Source organism: Primulina eburnea, chromosome 3 (genome assembly GCF_022965805.1).
Source record: "Primulina eburnea isolate SZY01 chromosome 3, ASM2296580v1, whole genome shotgun sequence".
NCBI lineage: Eukaryota > Viridiplantae > Streptophyta > Magnoliopsida > Lamiales > Gesneriaceae > Primulina > Primulina eburnea.
Genome location: NC_133103.1, coordinates 2,193,554 through 2,214,307, shown reverse-complemented (window position 1 = coordinate 2,214,307; position 20,754 = coordinate 2,193,554). Strand labels below are relative to the sequence as shown.

Below are 20,754 nucleotides of genomic sequence, written 5' to 3'. Positions count from 1 at the left end.
TACACATGTTAATACATTTCACCAATATTCCATTGTGCAAAAGTAAATGGGAATGTTCACGTCAAAAAAGATATACCACTATGAATTATCAGTTTGAGCATTTGATTGCAATGTCAAAAATGGTAGTGTACATTATATTATAATCGAAAAGCGACTTCGAAACTTTGATTATAGAAACCAAACCAAATTGTCGATATTTTCTTTTGTGTTTTAACTGAAAAGTCTAATTAAAATTAAATAAAAAAAACTTTAAAAAATCATTATATATTTTTCCCAAAAAAATTGGAATTAAAATTCAAGGTTGAATTTGATTTGAAGTAGATTAACATACTTGGGAAAGAATATTTTCCTTTGTTACGACATGTAGTTTAAACTAAATCGAATCACCTATTATGGTTCAATTTTGGCTAAGAAAAATGATTAAATCGAAATCGAAATCGAAATCGAAGTCAATGTAGAGTACAGATCCTCTCACGAATATGCGGATAAAGTTCATGAAATATATTAATGTTCTTCAAAATGTTAAATCAGAAGATAAGCGTGACCATTGCAAGTTGGCAAGTGCATATCCATTATATCGTATATATATGTACCCCACATGTACTATAAAAGTAGAATGATATTTTTCCCCAAATATCCAATAAATAAAATAAATATATTTCTTACTATAACCCCTTGTTCTCGGTTTTATACCCTTGTAAATATTATATATATTATATTAAAAATGTGTTTGAGAAATGATTGACTTAATAAATATTTAGTATGTGGATTTTGAATTATATTATATTCGATGGATTTCAAATTCATCGTATTGATATTGAATTCAGGAGGGTGTGTTAGTTATAGACTTTAATGACTTTTTATGGAGGTTTAAAAGTTTAGAGGTATTCAATGTAAACTTTTGTAGAATTTGTAAAAAGTCATGTGATATTCAAACTTGAATTTTAAAAAATTCTACAAAAGTCTATAGGTATCCAAATGTCAATAAACTTTTAGATGACTCATGGAATTTTATTAGTACAGGAATTATAGCCTAAAGTACAACAATAAAATGTTAACAAAAGTTTTTGATTCAACCTAAAGATTTGGATGTACATTTAATACAAACTTTAATTCATTTCTCATCTATTTATTTTTCCTTTTATTTGTACTTTTTAAAAACTAAAATTTATTTTTTTTATTAATTATTATAAAACATTTTATTTTAATTATTTTATTTAATTTTAATTAATATATCTTAAATTATTGTATAAGCAAATTCATACTGATATTATACCAAAATTTTCGGTATAACGAACCAAAAAAACCTTACATTTTAAAAAAATTTATAATTTATTGTTTTAAAACTTTTGTATATTTTTTCGGTATTTCGGTATATACCAAAATTTTCAAATTGGATATCGTTACCGTACCGAAAAATTCGGTATTGTTACCGTACCGTATCGAAATCTTCGATATACTTAAAATTCGGTAAAGTCAATATTTTTTGTTACGGTAATCTCGATATACCGAAAATTCGGTATTTTTTCCCACCCCTAACAGGGCTTGTATTGACATGTGCTATATCACACAATTTTCTTTGAAAGAAGTGTCAATTTGATGAATTTCAAATTGAACTAGATAATGAAGCTCAATTGTCTTCATCAGCACAAGTTTATGAAGGTGATGACTTTGATCAGTTATTTAATACTAAAAAACAGCAACGAGTAAATGCTGATGCATGGAGGAATATCATAGCCAATGGAATGTAGAACAATGTTGATCAAATTGTCAGTAATGATTAGATTTTTTTTAATAAAAGACTACTCATTATTTTGAGTGTTCTTTTAATAAAATCTTATTATGAACTTATAAAAATATTATTCATTAATATGTTGAATTGACATAAAGAATTGAAATTTTGATTTCAATAAATTGGATAGTTTATTTGTCGTTTTTCACAAATTAAATTGATTTAACTTTTAAGTAAGTAAAATTCATTTACATTCATAAATAAAAATAATAATTTAAAATTGAAAAGGTTATCTATGTCATATCTTGATAGTAAATTTTTATTTGATATAAAACTACGTTTCTGAGATTTTAATTAAAATATATTATTTTTGTGCTAGGATTTATCTAAAAAAAACATTGTAAAAAATCTCATATTTAAAGTAAACTTATATTCCTTCACTCGTGTCCACAAATGGAACCCTGGTTAATATATTTTTTATTCCTAACATGTCTTAAATTCTGCCCGGCTGCTTGATTCCGGTAAGTATCAAACAAAATTTTCCTTATTTTATTTCCACGCGATCAAGAGCAACGTACACAGGAGGTACATAAACTCATGGATAACGTTGCTGCCAAAGCAAGATAAGGGCCTTCAAATTAATTTCTTAATTGGGATAATCTAAATTCAGATCATATATCCTCAATGATGTTAACTCTGAATTCCTATTATCTTTGTGTAGTTGGTGCCAAGGTATCATCTTTTGCTCCTTCATATTTTTTTAATTATGTGAGAATTCGTAGTTATTACTTTTAGATATATATTAAGGTAAACTCCACGATAACACAATAACATACAAATAATGTTAGTCATGTAAATCGTATCGGAAAACACATGTACGACAAGCTCGTCCAAAAAATTTTTGTGCGAAAAAAACGCTCGCCTACTATGCCAACTCAGATATCCTCCCAAACTCCTATTGTATATTTGTTCATGTTACATGTGTTAAAAGGGGACGGCAGCACAATTTGTCATTTGGGAAGGGAACAAATTAATGTGGCCTCATTCTTGATGAGCTGCCTGCGTAAGCCACGTTATGGGAAACGTGACTCGTGTGAGACCGAGACAAATTCGATTCATTTTTCTTTTTTATTTGTGTGTGTTTAAAAATATATCGAGCACTCGAGGATTCCCAATCGTTGCAGTTTAAGAACACCTAGCAATTATAAAACAAGCATACAATGCTAGTTAGTATAAATTATTTCAATGAATCATCCTACGAATCCTCAATTCAAGCTGAGTGGTCAAAGTGTCACCTAATATTTTTGGTTTGTTCTGTATTTTTGCTTTTGGGGGATATGTCTTCACGTGAAGAATCATCCACCTTCTGCAAATAAGTACGTTGGGTGATTCAAGATTTACATTTTTACATACAGCAAGAAAATGTTATAGCGAAAAATCCATCGTTGTGTTTAATTTCCCACTTTGGAAATTCTTTTATAATCTACTTAAGTTATATATGAACTTTTTTAAAAAAAAAAACTGGTTAATTCGCAGCCACTACAGGGTGTGCACTGGATTAACTATCGGCTTATACGTAGTAATCTGTAAATCATGTCTATCAAATAAACTATACTGAACAAACATTATGTAATAGGCTCGTCCAAAATAATATTGATAAATAATAGAATTTATAACCAATTAATTACAAATACATTTGTTCCACTAACTTAAACACCACTCGTGAGCAATTAATTATAGATAAAAAATTATGTGAGATGGTCTTACGTGTCGTATTATGTGAGATGGATATCTTATTTGGGTCATTCATGAAAAAATATTATTTTTTATACTAATAATATTACTTTTAATTGTGAATATCGGTAGGTTTGATCCGTCTTATAAATAAAAATTTCTGAGACTATCTCATAAAAACCCTATATTGATTATATACATACGCTTATTTAGTGGGAGGACGATATATTTCAGAAACAAAATTTCGTTTGGATTGCAAATAGTTGCACCCTGGATTTTTTAGTTAATAATATAATATTGATAGATATGTCAAACAATATATTCTGATTTTGACTAGTTGATATATCAAAAATGCATAATAACCAAATAAATTGACATTTGTAAAAATTCAAATCTAAATTATATAATCAAAATCATTTGTTATAGAAAGAAGTCGATGCACGTGACTAAATCTAATGGTATACCACCTCTTTGGGAGATGTTCTTTATATCTTCAAAATTTTTGTTCCAATTCTCATTGAAAATATCGGAAAACACAGACTATGGTTTTAGAAATAATTATGGTCAATATTTGAACAATGCAGGATTTTTGTTCAAAAGGTGTCTATGTTCATTTAATCCAACGCCAAGTACCCTAAATCAAATTGAATACATTATAGTACCCTAAATCAAATTGAATACATTATATTATGCACATATAGCAGTATTTACTCAGAAGGGAAATAAACTTTATTTCTTTATATTATTTATGGTTTCCTAGAGAAACACGAAGACCGATGACTTCTGTTTTCCTCCCCCTTTTTTATTATGAATAAACTCCTTAAATTTATTTAATTTATAAAATTTTATATTTATTTTTTAATCTCTTCACATCCCTTATAAATAGGTACTCCCGTTTCGATATTTTCCTCACCATCCAACTCTCATTAGTCATTACTCATTAACAACTGCAAAACTCTCCTCCTACCAACTCTGGAACAAAGAACACTAAAAATGGCGGCCGAGGCGACTGGCAACCGTAGCATAGCCGAATTTTCTAACAAGAAAAGAGGGTCTTCCGATGATCAATGGGACCAGCTTGCCGCGGCCAAGAAACATCAGTGGAGCAAGGTGTCGCAGATGCATGCGGTGGACCCGGCGGAGGCGCTGGCCAATGCCCGCCACGAATTCGGCGAGCACGGCGGTGTTAACATGTCCATCGAGGCTTCAGCCACCTTCACAGTCATGGAACCCGAGACCATGGCCAGAATGTTCACCGGTGAATTGGGGCCCGACCGGGATTTCTTCATCTACAGCCGCCACTTCAACCCGACGGTGCTCAATCTCGGCCGCCTCATGGCTGCACTCGAAGGAACGGAGGCTGCCTACTGCACCTCTTCCGGCATGTCCGCCATCTCCTGCGTCCTCCTCCAGCTTTGCAGCTCCGGTGGGCACGTGGTGGCCTCCCGCACACTCTACGGAGGGACTCACGCGCTCCTCACCCACTTTTTCCCCCGCGCGTGCAACATAACGACGACGTTCGTGGACGTCAGGGATGTGGAGATGGTGAAGAGGGAAATAGTGGAGGGCAGAACAAAAGTCCTGTATTTCGAATCGATGTCGAACCCCACACTGACTGTGGCTAACGTGCCGGAGCTGTGCAGGATAGCACACGACAAGGGGGTGACGGTGGTTGTGGACAACACGTTCGCAGCCGATGGTGCTGTCTCCGGCGAGGTTGGGGGCGGACGTGGTGGTGCACAGCATCTCCAAATATATTAGCGGTGGCGCCGACATCATCGCAGGTATTTTCTTGATTTGTTCCTTCTCGCACGTTCGATTATGGCGTTTATTAATTTTCTTAAATCTAAAGTTATGAGTGATTGTGACCTATGTTTTACTCAAGATAAATCTTTTAAATATTTATTATTATTATTATTATATTATATCTGATTCTATTTTTCGATTATAAGATAAGATTTACCATAATCTTATCATATATTAAATCGTAATTAATTAATGATTCTGTTCTTATGATTTGCTTCGTATTTGATGGATTTTTTTATTATGTTTTTAATTAATATTATTATCTGTTTAAAGAGTAGGTGTCTCGTGAGACGATCTAACAAATCTTTATTTGTGAGATTGTCAACCTTATCGATATTCACAATAAAAATAATATTTTTAATAGATAACTAAATAAGATCTTTTTACATACGTTTTTGTCTTGTTTTAACCACATATTTATCCATAATAAATCTTGTCATGCATGATTGCATTTTATGTGGGATTACCGTTTTGTTTTTGCTCACCTATCGGAAAATAAAGCCATCAAGTTTTACTTGGTCTACGGCAACTCTTTTATACATGTACATGTCTTGTTGGCTCCTTTTATATATGAATAATTAATAATAATGTCACGTGTTCTTTTTCCCACCACTTGGGATCCCTCATATTCTACATTTTTTATCATCACGAGCGGCACACACTTGTCTTTTATTATTTACCGAATAAGCCAAAGGTCATTGTGACTGTGGACTGTTTTATCCACTTGAATTCATGTGATTTACACTTTAAAGTACGAGCGGATCACATGATGATGCAGCAGCCTTCTTTTGGTATCACGTGTCCCCCCCTCGCACTCATCTCCTTCCGATTTTTGGTTGTTCCAAGCATGAGATTCTATGCTAAATCCGAGTAGTTTAGTGAATGCGAGTCTCACATGATGAAAATCTACCGGGTTAATCAAATTCTCTTGCAACAATATAATATCATGTTATAAAATAGTAACAAAAGAATATATCTTCTTATGGTACATACATATTAAGCGGAAACAAGTGAAGGGACATTTAATTATTGCCGTAAAAATGATTCATCCTGACCATGTGGAATTCTGAGGAGTAGGTACAAAAGAGGAGTAGGTCCAAAATGCTATATAAGGATAGAGTAATGAATCCACGTGATGGACGACAGTTGGTTGTTGATGATGTCTCAAAAAGTGGTGGTTATTTCAGACAAGGGAATATACTATATGTTATCTTGATGCTGGATTCTGAATATTTCCATAATGGCTTTGAATTGGTGAATTTATTTGGATATGTATCAAGAAATTTAGATTTGTTTATTTTGAAATTCTATGCCCCCTAATGAATGAATATGTGCATGCCCCTCAGGCGCTGTGTGCGGTCCAGCCAGCCTAGTGAATTCTATGATGGATGTACATCAGGGGGCTCTCATGTTATTGGGGCCGACCATGAACCCGAAAATCGCATTCGAACTTTCCGAGAGGCTCCCTCACTTGGGCCTTAGAATGAAGGAGCATTGCCATCGGGCCTTGGTGTATGCCACCAGGATGAAGAAGCTCGGTCTCAAAGTTATCTATCCGGGTCTGGAAGATCACATTGATCACACCCTGCTCGAGTCCATCTCGAATAAAGACTATGGTTACGGTGGCATTTTGTGTTTGGACATGGGAACCGAGGAGAAGGCCAATAGGTTGATGAGTCTTCTTCAAAACTGCACTCAGTTCGGGCTGATGGCTGTCAGCTTGGGCTACTACGAAACCCTGATGTCGTGTTCCGGGAGTAGCACGAGCAGCGAAATGAACGAAGATGAGAAAGAATTGGCTGGCATTTCTCCTGGGTTGGTGAGAATGTCGGTAGGCTATACTGGCTCGTTGGAGCAGAAATGGAGCCAATTCGAGAAGGCCCTCGCTCGAATGCAGGACCCGAGTTTACTTCAAAAGATGTAACTCGTTTTATATATCCAGTACTCTTCAATCGCAAAATGTTAGTAGTTAACTTGGTATGTTTGCTATGTGAATGTGTGTGGTATTTTGTCACATATATCTTTAAAAAGTAAGTTTGGATGCTCTTGTGTTGAATATAATGAGAGGTATTATTGATTAATTTGCTTTGGTGTCCATTTTGAGCATGCGTATTTATTGTGGAAAGAGCTCACAATTAAAATTAAACTTCAATATTAACCATCAAGTATGGTACGTACAATAATTTCGATCTTGAGAATTCTAATTAAATTCATATACGCATCTTTCTTTTCCTAATTAAAGTTGTTCACTAATTTGGGGAAACTTTATTTAAAATTATAATTTTGTTGACTATTTTTTTTTTTTAAATTCCTAATAGTCTTTCTTTATAAATCTTCAATCATATTTTTTAAATGTTTTAAAATCTAATCAAATCATATCTTTTTTACGTATATATTTTAATTTTTAGATGACTATAATTTCTAATAAAAATTATAAAATAAATCATTAATTTGAAAACAAAAATATAATTATGTTTAATCTAACTATACAAGCGTGCAAGGAGAAATCAAACATGTATACGGAAAGAATTCAAAGGTGAACATTTATTATGTGAGGCCCACTAGAAAAATATATGTCCCTCACGGATATTGATAAAATATTAATATTTTGAGTGAGTCTTATGTGAATCTGTGAGACGGGTCAATCCTATCTATATTCACAATAAAAAGTAATACTCTTAGCATAAAAAGTAATATTTTTTCATGGATGACCAAATAAAAGATCCGTATCACAAATACGACCCGTGAGACCGTCCCACACAAATTTTTGTCTAATATTTTAGGGAATTATCTTAAGGGTATGATCTCATTTTTCGGAAAGAGCAATAATAAAAAATTTGGACAAAAAAGAGATTTAGCTTATTAATTTTTTATATTTGGGGGAAAAAAAAAGCCCAACGTTGTATCAATGTACATGTGTGTTCGTGGAGTGGGCCGTGGCAAACTTGTTATATTGGTTGAACTTGAACGCAAATACAGGAACAGCTAACGGCCCATCTCCAGTCTTCGGAACAGCTAACGGCCCATCTCCAGTCTTCGGAACATGGACTCCTCCTCACAGAACACGGCATCAGTGGTAGCTGAAGCCGGCGGCGTCGCTACCGACGGTAACGGCGCTATGATTCAGCAGTCGAACGACTTATCTCCTATGCAATCTTCTGGCGTATCCACTGCAGGGATTTCTTCGGACGATCCGAAACAAAATTTAACTCAGGTCATTGATTCGATCCAGAAAACCCTAGGCATCCTACACCAGCTCTACCTCACCGTTTCATCTTTCAACGTTGCTTCCCAGCTCCCTCTCCTGCAGCGCATGTAATTTACGTACAATATGTTTACTCTCTGAATTTTTGAAATCTTTCATATTGTTTGATGCTAGGAATTGAGGAGTAACTTTTTCAGTCAGATTTGAAAAGATCTGACCAATTTGTATTCATTTGATAAATTCATGGATACGAACGCTCTCTTGAGTTGTAGCAATCTTTCTAGTTTGATTCACGAGTCATTTTTCTTTGATTTCTTTTCTATTTCTGGCTCAAGGAATACATTGGTGTCGGAGCTGGATAACATGACCAAATTAGCTGAAAACTGTAACATTCAGGTGCCCATGGACGTTATAAAGTAAGGGTTGTTCTTGATTTATCGACTCATGGTTTAGTTAATATCAATATGTAATCGTGTTAGATTGAATGGGCGCAGTTTGATTGATGATGGAAAGAACCCAGATGAATTCACTCGGAATGTATTGAATAGTTGCATTGCCAAGAATCAGATTACTAAAGGGAAAACAGATGCCTTTAAGGTTGGTGTTTTCCTTGAACACTTTTATAGATTGACTATATGAAGACATCCGTTTTTCCTATGGCAATTTACCGTTTTCACGTCTCAATGTGCCCTGAGATAAACGAAGCTGATGACGTATTGTTGTGATTAGGTTTATATGAATGAGGTTAGGGATTATACAATTAGCCAGAGGAAAGCTTGAACATGAACTGATTTCAACCTTTACTAACATCTTAGTGACGTGGATACAATGATATATTTGATCCTTTATTGATTTTAACATGGCTATGCATTAGTGCAGATCTTTTAATTTCTGTCCATTTAACTATTAAATCGTGTACTTTTGTATTGCTTCGTATTTGATGCAGGGACTGCGAAGACATCTACTTGAGGAACTAGACCTGGCATTTCCTGATGAAGTTGAAGCTTATAGGGAGATACGTGCATCATCTGCAGCTGTGAGCTAGATTTAATCCTGGTTCATCTGTTTTCTTACATGCTGCAAAATATCAATGATTAATTTGTTGATTAGTATATGCTGCTTTACTTTTTCCCCATTTTTTTTTTAAATTTTGATTTTGGTGGGAGTGGGAACATGATTTTGCTTATATGGCATTTTTCGAGGGAAACTCTCTTGATCTTATCTTCTTGTTTCATTGCATTGACAATTTTTGAAAATCGATGTGTTATCTTGTTAATTTCAGAATTGTCAGTTTTGTTTTATTTTCTTTGCTTTTTTAGATTACCCGTCCCCCAGTTTACAGCTGTTCGTTCATTAGTAGAGCTGATTTTTTTAAAAAAAATTGACAAACGGAGACAGGAATAAGGTATTGGAAATTGAGCTCGGAGTGAAATTTCAGGTCGGGTGCATTTTTTTCAAGTTAGTTTCCAGGAAACTGTAAGGAGTCAAATATTTCACCAACAATGTTAATTCCTATATTTTGATCCACAGTTGCTTGAGGCTTCACCATACATGAATTCCAGTGTGCTAGATTGTGCAAAGATTTAGAACTCCCTTGCTCGTGGGTGCATTGTGTATTTTACCTCACAAAATGGCTATATTTTTCCTTTTAAATAAATTACCCGATAGGTGTTGTTTTCTACAATTTTTAAACTGGAATATGTTTTGACCAATGTCTGCTCCGTGTCAATTTGCAAAACTTTAAGTGAATTCTAGAGCACGACATGGTGCAAGTTTAAAAATATGACATTGTTCTAGGGTGGAGTGTTGCTTGATCAACGATCTTTGATTTGCTTTTTTAGTTCGAATGCTAAATATTTTTTTCTCAATGTTTGCGGCGGTTGGTAAGCTTTGCAAGTACAGTTTTGATCATTTAGCAAGAAACATGTATTTGGATTTGAATAATAGGTTTTGGACTCATTGAAACTTATGCAGGAGTCCAAGCGAATAGCGCAATTACAGAACAGCCTGCCAAATGGAGATGTTAAAGTTAAGTCTGAGATTTGAGAAGCGCAGGGTTACGAACCAGACGATTTGCGTCCGTCATCGGTTTAAATTAACGGTGTGTTCTTCTGGATCTTGTGTATGTAATGTTCATTGTTACCCCGTTAGCTTATAATAATGTACATAGAGGATTATGTAATTACAATGTGATGCTGCTTTGTTATTGAGTTGTTGAAACTTATCTATAATTTAATCTGAGGGGACAAGAATAAGAACAATTTGCATAATATAATATTCACTCTAAATAAAATATTTGTCTCTAAGGTATCACGATTCATTTATCACCTGTGAATATTTTATTGGGTATCTTTACATTAAATAGACAATATTTGATACTATTTGTAATTGCTTCATTTTCGTGTAGTGTTGATAATTGCAACCTTTTAAAATATATACTTTGGAGAAAAGTAGGCTTGAAATTAGTGGACAACTGAAAACAATGATCAAGGTTAATTAAGTTTCGTGTTTTCTTGGGTAGATTTTTAGTCAAAAAGTTGTATCAAAAGTTCCTCTTCTCCACGCATGTCGATAACATACGACGACTACGTGTAGCGTGCAACTTTCCTGGACTTGCGACCAAATGTCGAGACATAAAAATCAGCGAATCATTTATTTTGCACGTTGATCTTTCTTATAAAATGGAGTAAGTTTTTTTTGAGACGGTTTCATGAATCTTTATCTGTGAGACGGGTCAATCCTACCGATATTTATAATAAAAAGTAATATTTTTAACATAAAAATTAATATTTTTTCATTGATTACTCAATTAAGAGATATGTCTCACAAAATACGATCTGTGAGACTGTCTAACACAAATTTTTCCCAATAAAATGTAACTTTGATGAAAAGTCCGGGTCGCACAAAAAGTACCAAACCCTAAATTTGGCCATTCGAGGATGTGACTTTTGGTTTTTTGTAGCAGTCTTTTAACGATATTGGAAATACGCATTCAATTATTAACCATTTTCATTTCAGCAATGAAGTCAAACCTATCTCTTTCACATTTTCGTGTATCAAGGGTCTTGGTTGGTTTTGTTTACGAGTTTTTTTATTTTGAAACGATAAAATAATTAATATAGATGTTAAACTATGTTTTGATAAACTATTTTAAAATTTAAAAAGAGTACTTAAATCGATGGAAATTTTAGTTAAAAGTAATAATTATGTCAAGTTAATGCAGAAAGTAGGGAAAATAAATTTTAGAAAAAGCCAATAAAGGTAAAATAATAGCATTTCTTTCTTTATTTTTTTGAGGTGAAAAACATTTTTGAAAAATAAAATTAAACAAGCTTGACCTAGCATTGCTTGTGAAAATCTTGTCGGCATCTTTTTGCCAAAAAAAAAAGGGGGCGAATACAATTGATATATTGTCGTGGATCACAGGATATTGGAAAAACACATACTAAAAAAATAAAATAGTTTTATCTGATGTGGTTGCTTAAATTTCCTCATCTATCTCTGCTTCCACAGCACAGATGGGGCCATAAACATGCTCGACCCTTTTGTATTGTATATCAAAGCTTTCAAGAAAAGTTTTAGCACTATTCCTTCTCAACTTTGTGCATACGAATAAAATTTGCTAGCTTTATTAACCTTCTAATCGGGAGCCATGGACTTACTTCATCTCATCCACGAGTCAAATAATACCATAAAAATTATTTTCTATATATTTAGAAAATATTTTCCCGGTGGATATATGAAAAATAAAATGTCTGTATTTGAAAATGAGTTCCTACCAAATTTGTCTGCCAGCATCTTCTTTGTCCTCAATTTCATCGATTTTCAGTCAATGATTCTTTCTCCAACGCTGCAGAACAATATCAATTGGGAGTAATTTAATTTCTCAGAGTCTATATTATTTCTTGTTATATTTTGTCCTGTTAAAAATCCCCATTTATAGAGAATTGTGCTTATTTTTTGTGCTAAAATGTACAAGTATAGTTCATAAATAAGCTAGTTAAAATGTTTTTTTTTTAAATTTTAAATTAAATATTGGATTACTAATAGACAAGACGGGCAAAAACAACACGGCAGATCTAGATATATAATTGTAGGGTCTTCGTGTTAATTGCTTTGCTTTTATGACTCTGTATATATTTGTCCCTTTTTATTGTTAATAAAATAATAAAAATCCCTCTTACACGAACAGCGTTCTTCTTCAATCTCAATTCTCTATTTATCACCTATATCCCGTTATTCTCATAGAACCCACATTCCTCCACACACTTTCATTCCTTTCTTCTTCTCTCAACAAGACTTACTCCCTCCAAAAACCCTAATTTTCAGCCGTATATGGAGGAATGGGAGGCTTACTTTTTGAGGGGAATGTTGTCTGGCTCGAGACCATCGACAAGATGTAGCATGTTTAAACGTAATAAGAAGACAAAGGTTCAGAAGTTGTTGATTCTTGAACTATATATTGATACGTAGTGTTTATGACCTCGGACCAGGCTTCATTCCCCTCAATTTCTTGCTCCCTTTTGATCTGAATTCACTTGTTGAGGGGGTAGTAAAATTTGGTTAGATTTATGAAGATCTTCTTTGTTTTAGCTAATTTGGATACTGTACGTGTCGCAGTGTCGGATCATTTCTGGTGGTTTCAAGTTGATTTATGACATATGATTGTTATCCATGCACGAACAGGTTGATGTAATGATTAAAGATTTTACACCACTGCAAAATAGACTACCTATACGGAACTTTTTTCCATCATTGCCAGATGATAATTTTTTTGAATATATTGCCAGTTTAATGATTTTTGTAATGATTCTACATCATGATCTGCTCTGAAACTTTTTTATCAGCCCCTTTCATGACATTGACCTTTTTTTTTTTTTAGCTTTTTCCTTTTTCGTCAATGCAGCTTCTTCGTTAGAACATTTCCCTGTGTACACGAAAAGGTAATTTCTCATGCTTAAATTCAAATCATGCCAACTAATTTGCCCCTTTTTTGGTAAAAGACACAGAAGGGCTGGGACTGAGTTTCGTTTTAGTTTGAACCAAGCTAGATCTGTAGAGATCATGGCGGCGAAGGAGCCGGAGCGAGCAAGCAGGGTGGATAGAAGCTTACTGTCGGTTGACTTCTCCATTTTTTTCCCTATAAAGTCCCATATTCTTTTAAATTTATAATGATGATTATAATGTTATAATTATGATTAACCTGACAAAACTGTATATACGATTCATCTTTCAAAAAATTTTGACTTTCAAGAACTTCAGCGTAGACTCCGAGATCTTGGATTCACCCAGAAAGAAGCTAGCCCATCAAATAATATCATGTGCTGGTCTTGCTTTGGTTATCATGTTTCCAGATTGGTTCTCAAGGTATCATGTGTAAGTGTATTATGTATGTTTACTAAAATTGAGGCTGAAAATTTCAGAGCAAGAAAAATGATTTTCCACATACGTCATCAATAGCGTGCATTAAAAGCATGATGAGAATATTACTTTTAACGGCGTGCACCCACATGTGTTGTTAATATTGTTGCAGTTACAGAAATAATAGTGTTTATTCATTCGACTAAATGATTATTGCCAAACAAAAAAAATTACATTGGACTTTTATGAAATCTACCAGTAATTCATAATGGCAGCTAGTTTCATATACCGTGAAGGTGCACATTTCCCATCTATGTGAACCTTTTAGTTCATCTGTATAGTCAATGCTAATAAGCGATGGAAATGGAACCCATGATCCTTTTTTATTGATTGAAATGGTTTACTTTCAAGGCCAAACATGTATCTCAAAGTTATATTCGAATATGTGTTTTAATTCTAAAGACAAAAAAGTTCGCAAAAAACTATGCCTTTGGAGGATTTAGTTCAATCTACCGTAAGGCATTACGCTAGTTCATGATAAATCTAACGAAGATCTTTGCATTTAAAAAAAAAAATATGACCAGTGCAAGTATGAACCCCACATATTTTGATCAACAGTAAGCAAGACTCCCACTTTAGTATGTCATTGAATCCGTTCAACATTTTGACACCTATCCACCACCCAACAGAATAAACCCACGAAATACAATCATAATCAATACGCCAACGAAGTCCTTGTACAAGTAATTCCTTTCCCCTACACATAAGACGGATCGTATCCCAAAGTAGCTGCAAACAAGTCATCATCTGGAAATTATCAGGCCTTGTAAATGCAAGCTCTTGATTTGGATCGACATAATAACTGCCATGTTGCCCCACCAGAATCTTATAATCAATCCATGGAGGTCACCTTAATAAGAACTTCTTGCTGAGAAAAACTTGCTTTTCCACCTCGCAACTTTCGATTCACCTTTGCCATCAAGTACACGTTGCTTATTTCGAATACTTAATATTCTTCATCTCAATTGTGGAAGGTCCCCCCATGATTTCCTCAAATTGATCATTTGTCCAGAGGCAGTTTCCTTTGCGCAGATTAAATATTATTTTTATATGTGCCTGCCAGATCTTATGTGTTGCAAGTTGATTTGATGATAGGAGTGATTAATATATGTCATAAGTTGCGATTTATATGTAACATATATAGTTTAATTAATTAAGCATTTTCGATAGTAGATCGAAGGGGTTGATCACCAACGTACACTCAACTAATTAAATTCCAAATATATACCTAATTACAAGGAAAAAGGATTAGAAAACTTGAAAAATCCCATCTTTTCCTATACCCTAATATATATATTTATAAATAAAACTTTTCCCTCTCTTAATTATTATCATATCGTTCCTCAACAACGGGCATTTCTCCAAATTCCCTCAAGCTCTCTAGCAAAAGCCTTTTGCCTTCCGACAACAATGGTTATGTGATCCTTGTCCTCAATAACCTTAAGATTAGCCCTAGGGATTCTTGCTCGCATGTTATAGCTGCATTCGACTGGGATCAGTTCATCATCTCGGCCATGAAATATCGTCACATCACACTTGAGTCGATTCTTAACCTCGTCTATGTATCCTTCGATTTTTCCGGCCGTCCCGCAAATTATATTGTGTAATGTATGCCAAGCAGCGTTGTGAGTGTGAAGGAAGAACCCCTCCATCAAGTATGTTCTCATCCTGGAAAACAAAAAAGAAGAATACAATCACATAAAATGAATAAAAATTGGTGTTGGAATAATTATCTCTACTATTATATTATTAAGGGATAATCAGATGTGATTTATATTACCTTAGGCTTATGGTATGTTTTGCAATTATTTCTTCAATATCCTTTTAATTTTTTTTTTCAAAAATCCACGTCTAAGGGAGTAAGCATTAATTAATAACGAAAACATGTTATTAATTAATTCTATAAATTGATAAAAGGGGAGAAAATTGAATAAGTCTAGGATTAACTAATTAAAAAGGATATAGACGATCGAATTAGTCCACATGATTATCATTGAAACGACAAAAATAAATCTATTTCGAAGATATAGCAATGAAATTAATATCCATTATTGCATGTCTGTAAATACATAATGAAATCATATAAAAATTAGTCTTTTTTTTCTTTTACAAAATTTAACATATATATTCTCATCTTATTTTTACAGCTAGCTATTGGGCTCATACAAAGCAAGCAAATGTGCATGAGAATATATTTCAAGTCAAATTTGTGGGGAAGTTAATGATTTAGTTCGAAAAATCAAATTTATGCATCGCTGCTGTATATAAATGTAGTAATAGAACACAAACTAACATAATTAAATGGAAAGTACCACGTAAAATGTATTAATTTTTTAGTAGGTCTCTTTTGAGACGGTTTCACGAATCTTTATCTGTTAGACGAGTCAACCATACTGATATTCACAATAAGAAGTAATACTTTTAGCATAAAAATTAATATTTTTTCATGGATGAACCAAATAAGAGATTTGTCTCGTAAAATATGACTCGTGAGATCGTCTCACACAAATTTTGGATAAATGAAGTAAGAAGACGAAAAGTGGGAACAAAATATTTAAAATAGCATAAAATTGTGGTATATTAATTAAAATAAATGATATATAAATAAAAAGCGCACCTGTTTCTTGTGAATAGTTTGGTGAGAAATTCCCACAAGCGGTGATTTTTGCAGATAAGAAGACAAATGGTCCTGCTAATATGCTCGTACCAGCAAGCCATCGACGCGCCAAATCCAATCAGCGGCCACACGCGCCGTGGGGCTATCCGTCTCATCATGTATTGTGTCGCTTGTTCTCCCTTCGGTGCCGGAAAATATGGCTGCCATGCATAACCATTTTTGCTTTCAAATCCATGTTTTTATTTATTCATTGCCATTAAATTAGAGAGAGGGAGAGATCGGTAACATATTTAATATTTGTGGACGTGGGGTTATTGGAATCATCATAAAAAAAAAAAATTTTTTTGTGACATGCATGTATTGTAGAGCTACGGAGAGAGATAGAAGAGACACGCGGCATCAAATATGGAGCGTTACGAATAATATATTACTTCATCTAACGAGAATCTAAGTCAGGAGGACCCCATCTGCATTGAAATCGACGAGAAATTGCGTACCGGCGCGAGTAGAGTCAGCGACTTGACCGAGTTGGGATGGTTCACAGCAAGCGCGAGGGCCAAAATGCAGCCGAGTGAATGCGCTACGATGTGGAAGCATTTCACTTTGTATGGCTCCATTACAGACCTTTCAATCATGTCCAAATGCTCCCTCAGAGTGTACAAAGAATCTGTGGGTTTCGGGCTCCTCCCGAATCCCAGCAAGTCCACTGCAAGTAATCTGTACTTGGATTTTGCGGTCTTGGAGAAATTTGGATATAGCGTCTCACTCCAGAAAGCAGATGATGATATGAAGCCATGGATGAATAGCACATCTTCTTGCACGTTATCTGCTCAGAAATTTCAGTTTCTTGAATAGCCAATTTGAAATGTGCAGTGGGCACAATTATAAACATAAATAAATCCATTTAGGTGTATCTTTCCAATTTTTTTTCATTCTATCGGAAGTACGATGTTTCACTACATATATCAACGTCAGGATTGTGACACATCAAAAATACAAATATCAAAGTTGGGATCGTGACATATCAAAAATACAAAAATAACGAGATACATATGAAATTTGACAACATAGATTATAATAAAAACAATTTTCCTTAAATTAAATATGCAAGTTGTTCATCTCCCTCGTGCTTAATTTTGTTGAGCAAATTAAATGACGGGGCTTCAATTTGTTTTTTTCTTACCTATCGCTCCATCAGCTTTGACAAAAAGAGTCTCCTCCCTAGACGAAGTCCACGAGGTGCAAGTTTCGCAATTGCAATCGGACCACCTGGGCACGGGGAACGTTTGCTGCGCTTGCAGCATTATTTCGATGATAGTCGAATTAACGGTGTAAGTCGGTCGCACCGCCCCAACTCGTCTCCTCGTTTTCCTCGAGGGATTTCTAATCACCGTAGATTTCGAGGCTTCGGACACAAGTGAGGGGCGAGTGTATAGTGTGTCGGAGATTTCTTCCAGCTGCAGCTTGCTGCAGGTTAATCGAACAATTTTCGATTCGCCTTGCTCCGAAACTAGGATCTTGCCACTTCTTGTGATCACTTCTTTTGAAGATGAGCAATAACAAGGCTTACATTCTGACTCGATCAAGAAATCAGCGACCCTGTACACGTAGCACAAGACGAAATCCAGGACGTCCAATAGCGCAAAAACGATGAAACTCATGATCTCATTCAGGAATGTCCCCGTCATTGTTGAGAACTTTTGGATGTGATTCTTCGTCTCCATTTCTATTCACAAGTGACAGCAGATTATTTAGTCTGGCTAGCAATTGGCAGGAAAAATGAGTGACGAATTTCTTTTCCTTAAATCACATCAGATTTCTTTTCCCTTTAATTCGAGAAAATGGCCACTCCCACAGGCTACGCAGGGAAAGAAAACATAATGTGAGAGTGTTCTTAATTATTGGAAACAATGCAAGAAAAAATATTCAGAAGAGACGAAGAAGCAATGGGATTTTTTTTTTAATACTTGAACAAAGACACGTAGAAGCGATTGAATTTATTTTAACACTGAAATCATTTTGCAAGACATGGGGAAAGAAATAGGGTTGGTGGTGGTTGAACCTCCAGCAGAAGAAGATACAAGTTTTGCTCAAGAATTTAGACTAGCTAGACCCAAACTTAACAAGCTAAATAAAATCGGTTCGTAGCTTTTCATTTTACATAAACACTAGGGGAACTTTTTATAAAACCATTAAATTTTAAATCACAAAAAATCAAGACAAAGCAGCATGGCTTTCGTGCGTAAAGTAATTTCCAAGTTTCTTCCCTCGTTATATTACGTATGGTATAGACAAACCAAAATTAATGACGCAACCATTTTCAAAGGGAATAGGTCCCAAACTTGATGCATTAATTGAAAGTTGTTTAGGCCACATGACTCCCATCTCTCCAACCTCTATATTACAAGGACAAAATTCTCACAATCTTCTAATCCTTTAATCAATTACGAGTTATTAGCTAGAGATGCGAATGCATGTGAAATCACTCCCCTCATCTCATGAGGAGATTAATCTCACAAACTATTTATAACGTATGTTCGGGTTCGAATTTATCATGGCAGGATCGAATTCAGTCTAGTTTAGATAACCAGTAAAATTAAACCAGTGATCTAATTTCAGCCTTGCCAAGATGTAGAAATTAACAATAACCTATTTGTCTCGTAGGTTGTCCTAATCCAAAAACTACGTTGTCTCGTATACGAGCTTCGTGATGGCTAAGGTTGTCATCTTCATGCATGGAATTAAGGTGACATATGCAATTTGAAGGGACCAATTCTCCAACTTACACCATGTTTAATTTTCATACATAAATTTTGAAAAACTAGAAAAATGCACGTGCGTTGCACGTAAAAACCTAAACTACTGAAAATATATGTACGAAATTTTGATAATATTTATTTGAATTAAAACATGGCTAATAATATTTCTCAACTGAAACAAACCAAGCCATAAAAAATAAAAAAATCATGACCATAGACGGTATATGAATAAGAGAAATTATCTTATCCACTCGACACACTTTCCAATATGCTTCTTGGTTGATTTTGACAACTCAACAACTCTTTGTCGTAGTTTGTTATAATATGCATATAACTATTTTGGTATGCTCAGCAAGTATCCGATCGTCTTTAACATCTTTTATGTTATTTACAATCTTTATCCGGGATCTGACATGCTCATAGTTTGCTTCTTTATCACGATATTTTTTCGGTTTTCTACATTGTTTCTATCTGATAATCTTATTTTTCCGAATATTTTTTTGTTGTTAAATGATTTTTCAGTTTTTGAAAATCATCAACTATAACTCCTAAGAAAAAATGATTTTACTCGTGATAAGTTTTCACTTGTGACTAAAAGTATGTATAAAATATATATTCTTCAACAACATAACCAATGAATAGTGTTGCACCTTCTTCAAATATTGTGATATTTGTGATATCATTTTTATATATTTAGTATCGATATTATCAACATATAGCTATAAGGTTAACAAAATTTTTAACAACTATTTCTCAATCACTGTGAGAAAAATACTTGAAATCTCTTCAAATGGCTATATCTTAGAATTGTGTCCTCATTTAATTTGACGCAATTCAAGAAAGTCATCTTGATCGTCATTTTTTGGAAGCTTTGAAATAATGATTGCGTGCATCATGTCATGAGGATGATATAGTTTCAATATTATTTATTGCGCTTAGAACATAATATTATATTATTCATTGAAACAAAACAAATTTTCTTATATCGAGTTTATATTTTGTTTTATAATATTTTATATCTTGTGGAACGATATACAAAATTAATTATTGTATTTTAAAAATCTTGAGAAGAGATACGAATAATGTAATTAAGATATTCATATGAGATATCATTCAAATATATGTCAAAGTATTTGTCTTATTCAATATCTTATCTAATAATATAACCATTTAGATTTCATGAGCATTTTATGATAGTCAAAATTAATTTGATGAAATATTGTAGAATTTTATTTGAATTTCAATATTTGGCTAAGTGAATTTATTTGACGAGGAGTTTTCTATGCTACCATCATATATGTTATGAATTAACTGGTTAGAAAGTTTGACTAAAAAAGAGACAAAAACAATCTCGTAGTCACCTCGAAATATATCGAGATAATATTGGAGGAAATAAAGTGAAACTGGCTTAATGTCTCAATAAAATACACAGAATTGATCTATTATATTGTGTCAACAAAGTTTTAGAATTGTTCTCATA

The 20,754-nt window shown here is 33.8% G+C and overlaps 3 protein-coding genes across 4 annotated transcripts; 2 read left to right on the top strand and 1 right to left on the bottom strand.

Moving 5' to 3' along the window:
- The first annotated feature begins 4,365 nt into the window (after positions 1-4,365).
- On the top strand, positions 4,366-7,353 carry LOC140825247 (methionine gamma-lyase-like). Its single transcript, XM_073186906.1, is given in 3 exon segments — positions 4,366-5,158; positions 5,160-5,250; positions 6,619-7,353. Coding segments are annotated over 3 exon segments (1,368 nt in total). The 5' UTR covers positions 4,366-4,459; the 3' UTR covers positions 7,197-7,353.
- Positions 7,354-8,263: 910 nt separating this feature from the next.
- LOC140825246 (mediator of RNA polymerase II transcription subunit 10b-like) lies at positions 8,264-10,790 on the top strand. Of its 2 annotated transcripts, none has more exons than XM_073186904.1 (5): positions 8,264-8,587; positions 8,813-8,893; positions 8,957-9,074; positions 9,424-9,513; positions 10,452-10,790. In XM_073186904.1, exons 1-5 carry the CDS (start codon positions 8,316-8,318, stop codon positions 10,521-10,523), a joined length of 633 nt encoding a protein of 210 aa, XP_073043005.1. In that variant the 5' UTR covers positions 8,264-8,315; the 3' UTR covers positions 10,524-10,790. The 2 variants fall into 2 exon arrangements, with proteins under 2 accessions (XP_073043005.1, XP_073043006.1); XM_073186905.1 differs by having other exon boundaries at positions 8,265-8,587; positions 8,972-9,074.
- Positions 10,791-15,058: 4,268 nt separating this feature from the next.
- On the bottom strand, positions 15,059-18,640 carry LOC140827987 (probable lysophospholipase BODYGUARD 1). The gene is made up of 4 exons (XM_073190956.1): positions 17,699-18,640; positions 17,013-17,341; positions 16,516-16,715; positions 15,059-15,566 (listed from the first exon to the last, which is right to left on the bottom strand). The coding sequence occupies exons 1-4, from the start codon at positions 18,237-18,239 to the stop codon at positions 15,242-15,244; spliced, it is 1,395 nt and encodes a 464-aa protein (XP_073047057.1). The 5' UTR covers positions 18,240-18,640; the 3' UTR covers positions 15,059-15,241.
- Between the last annotated feature and the right edge of the window lie 2,114 nt (positions 18,641-20,754).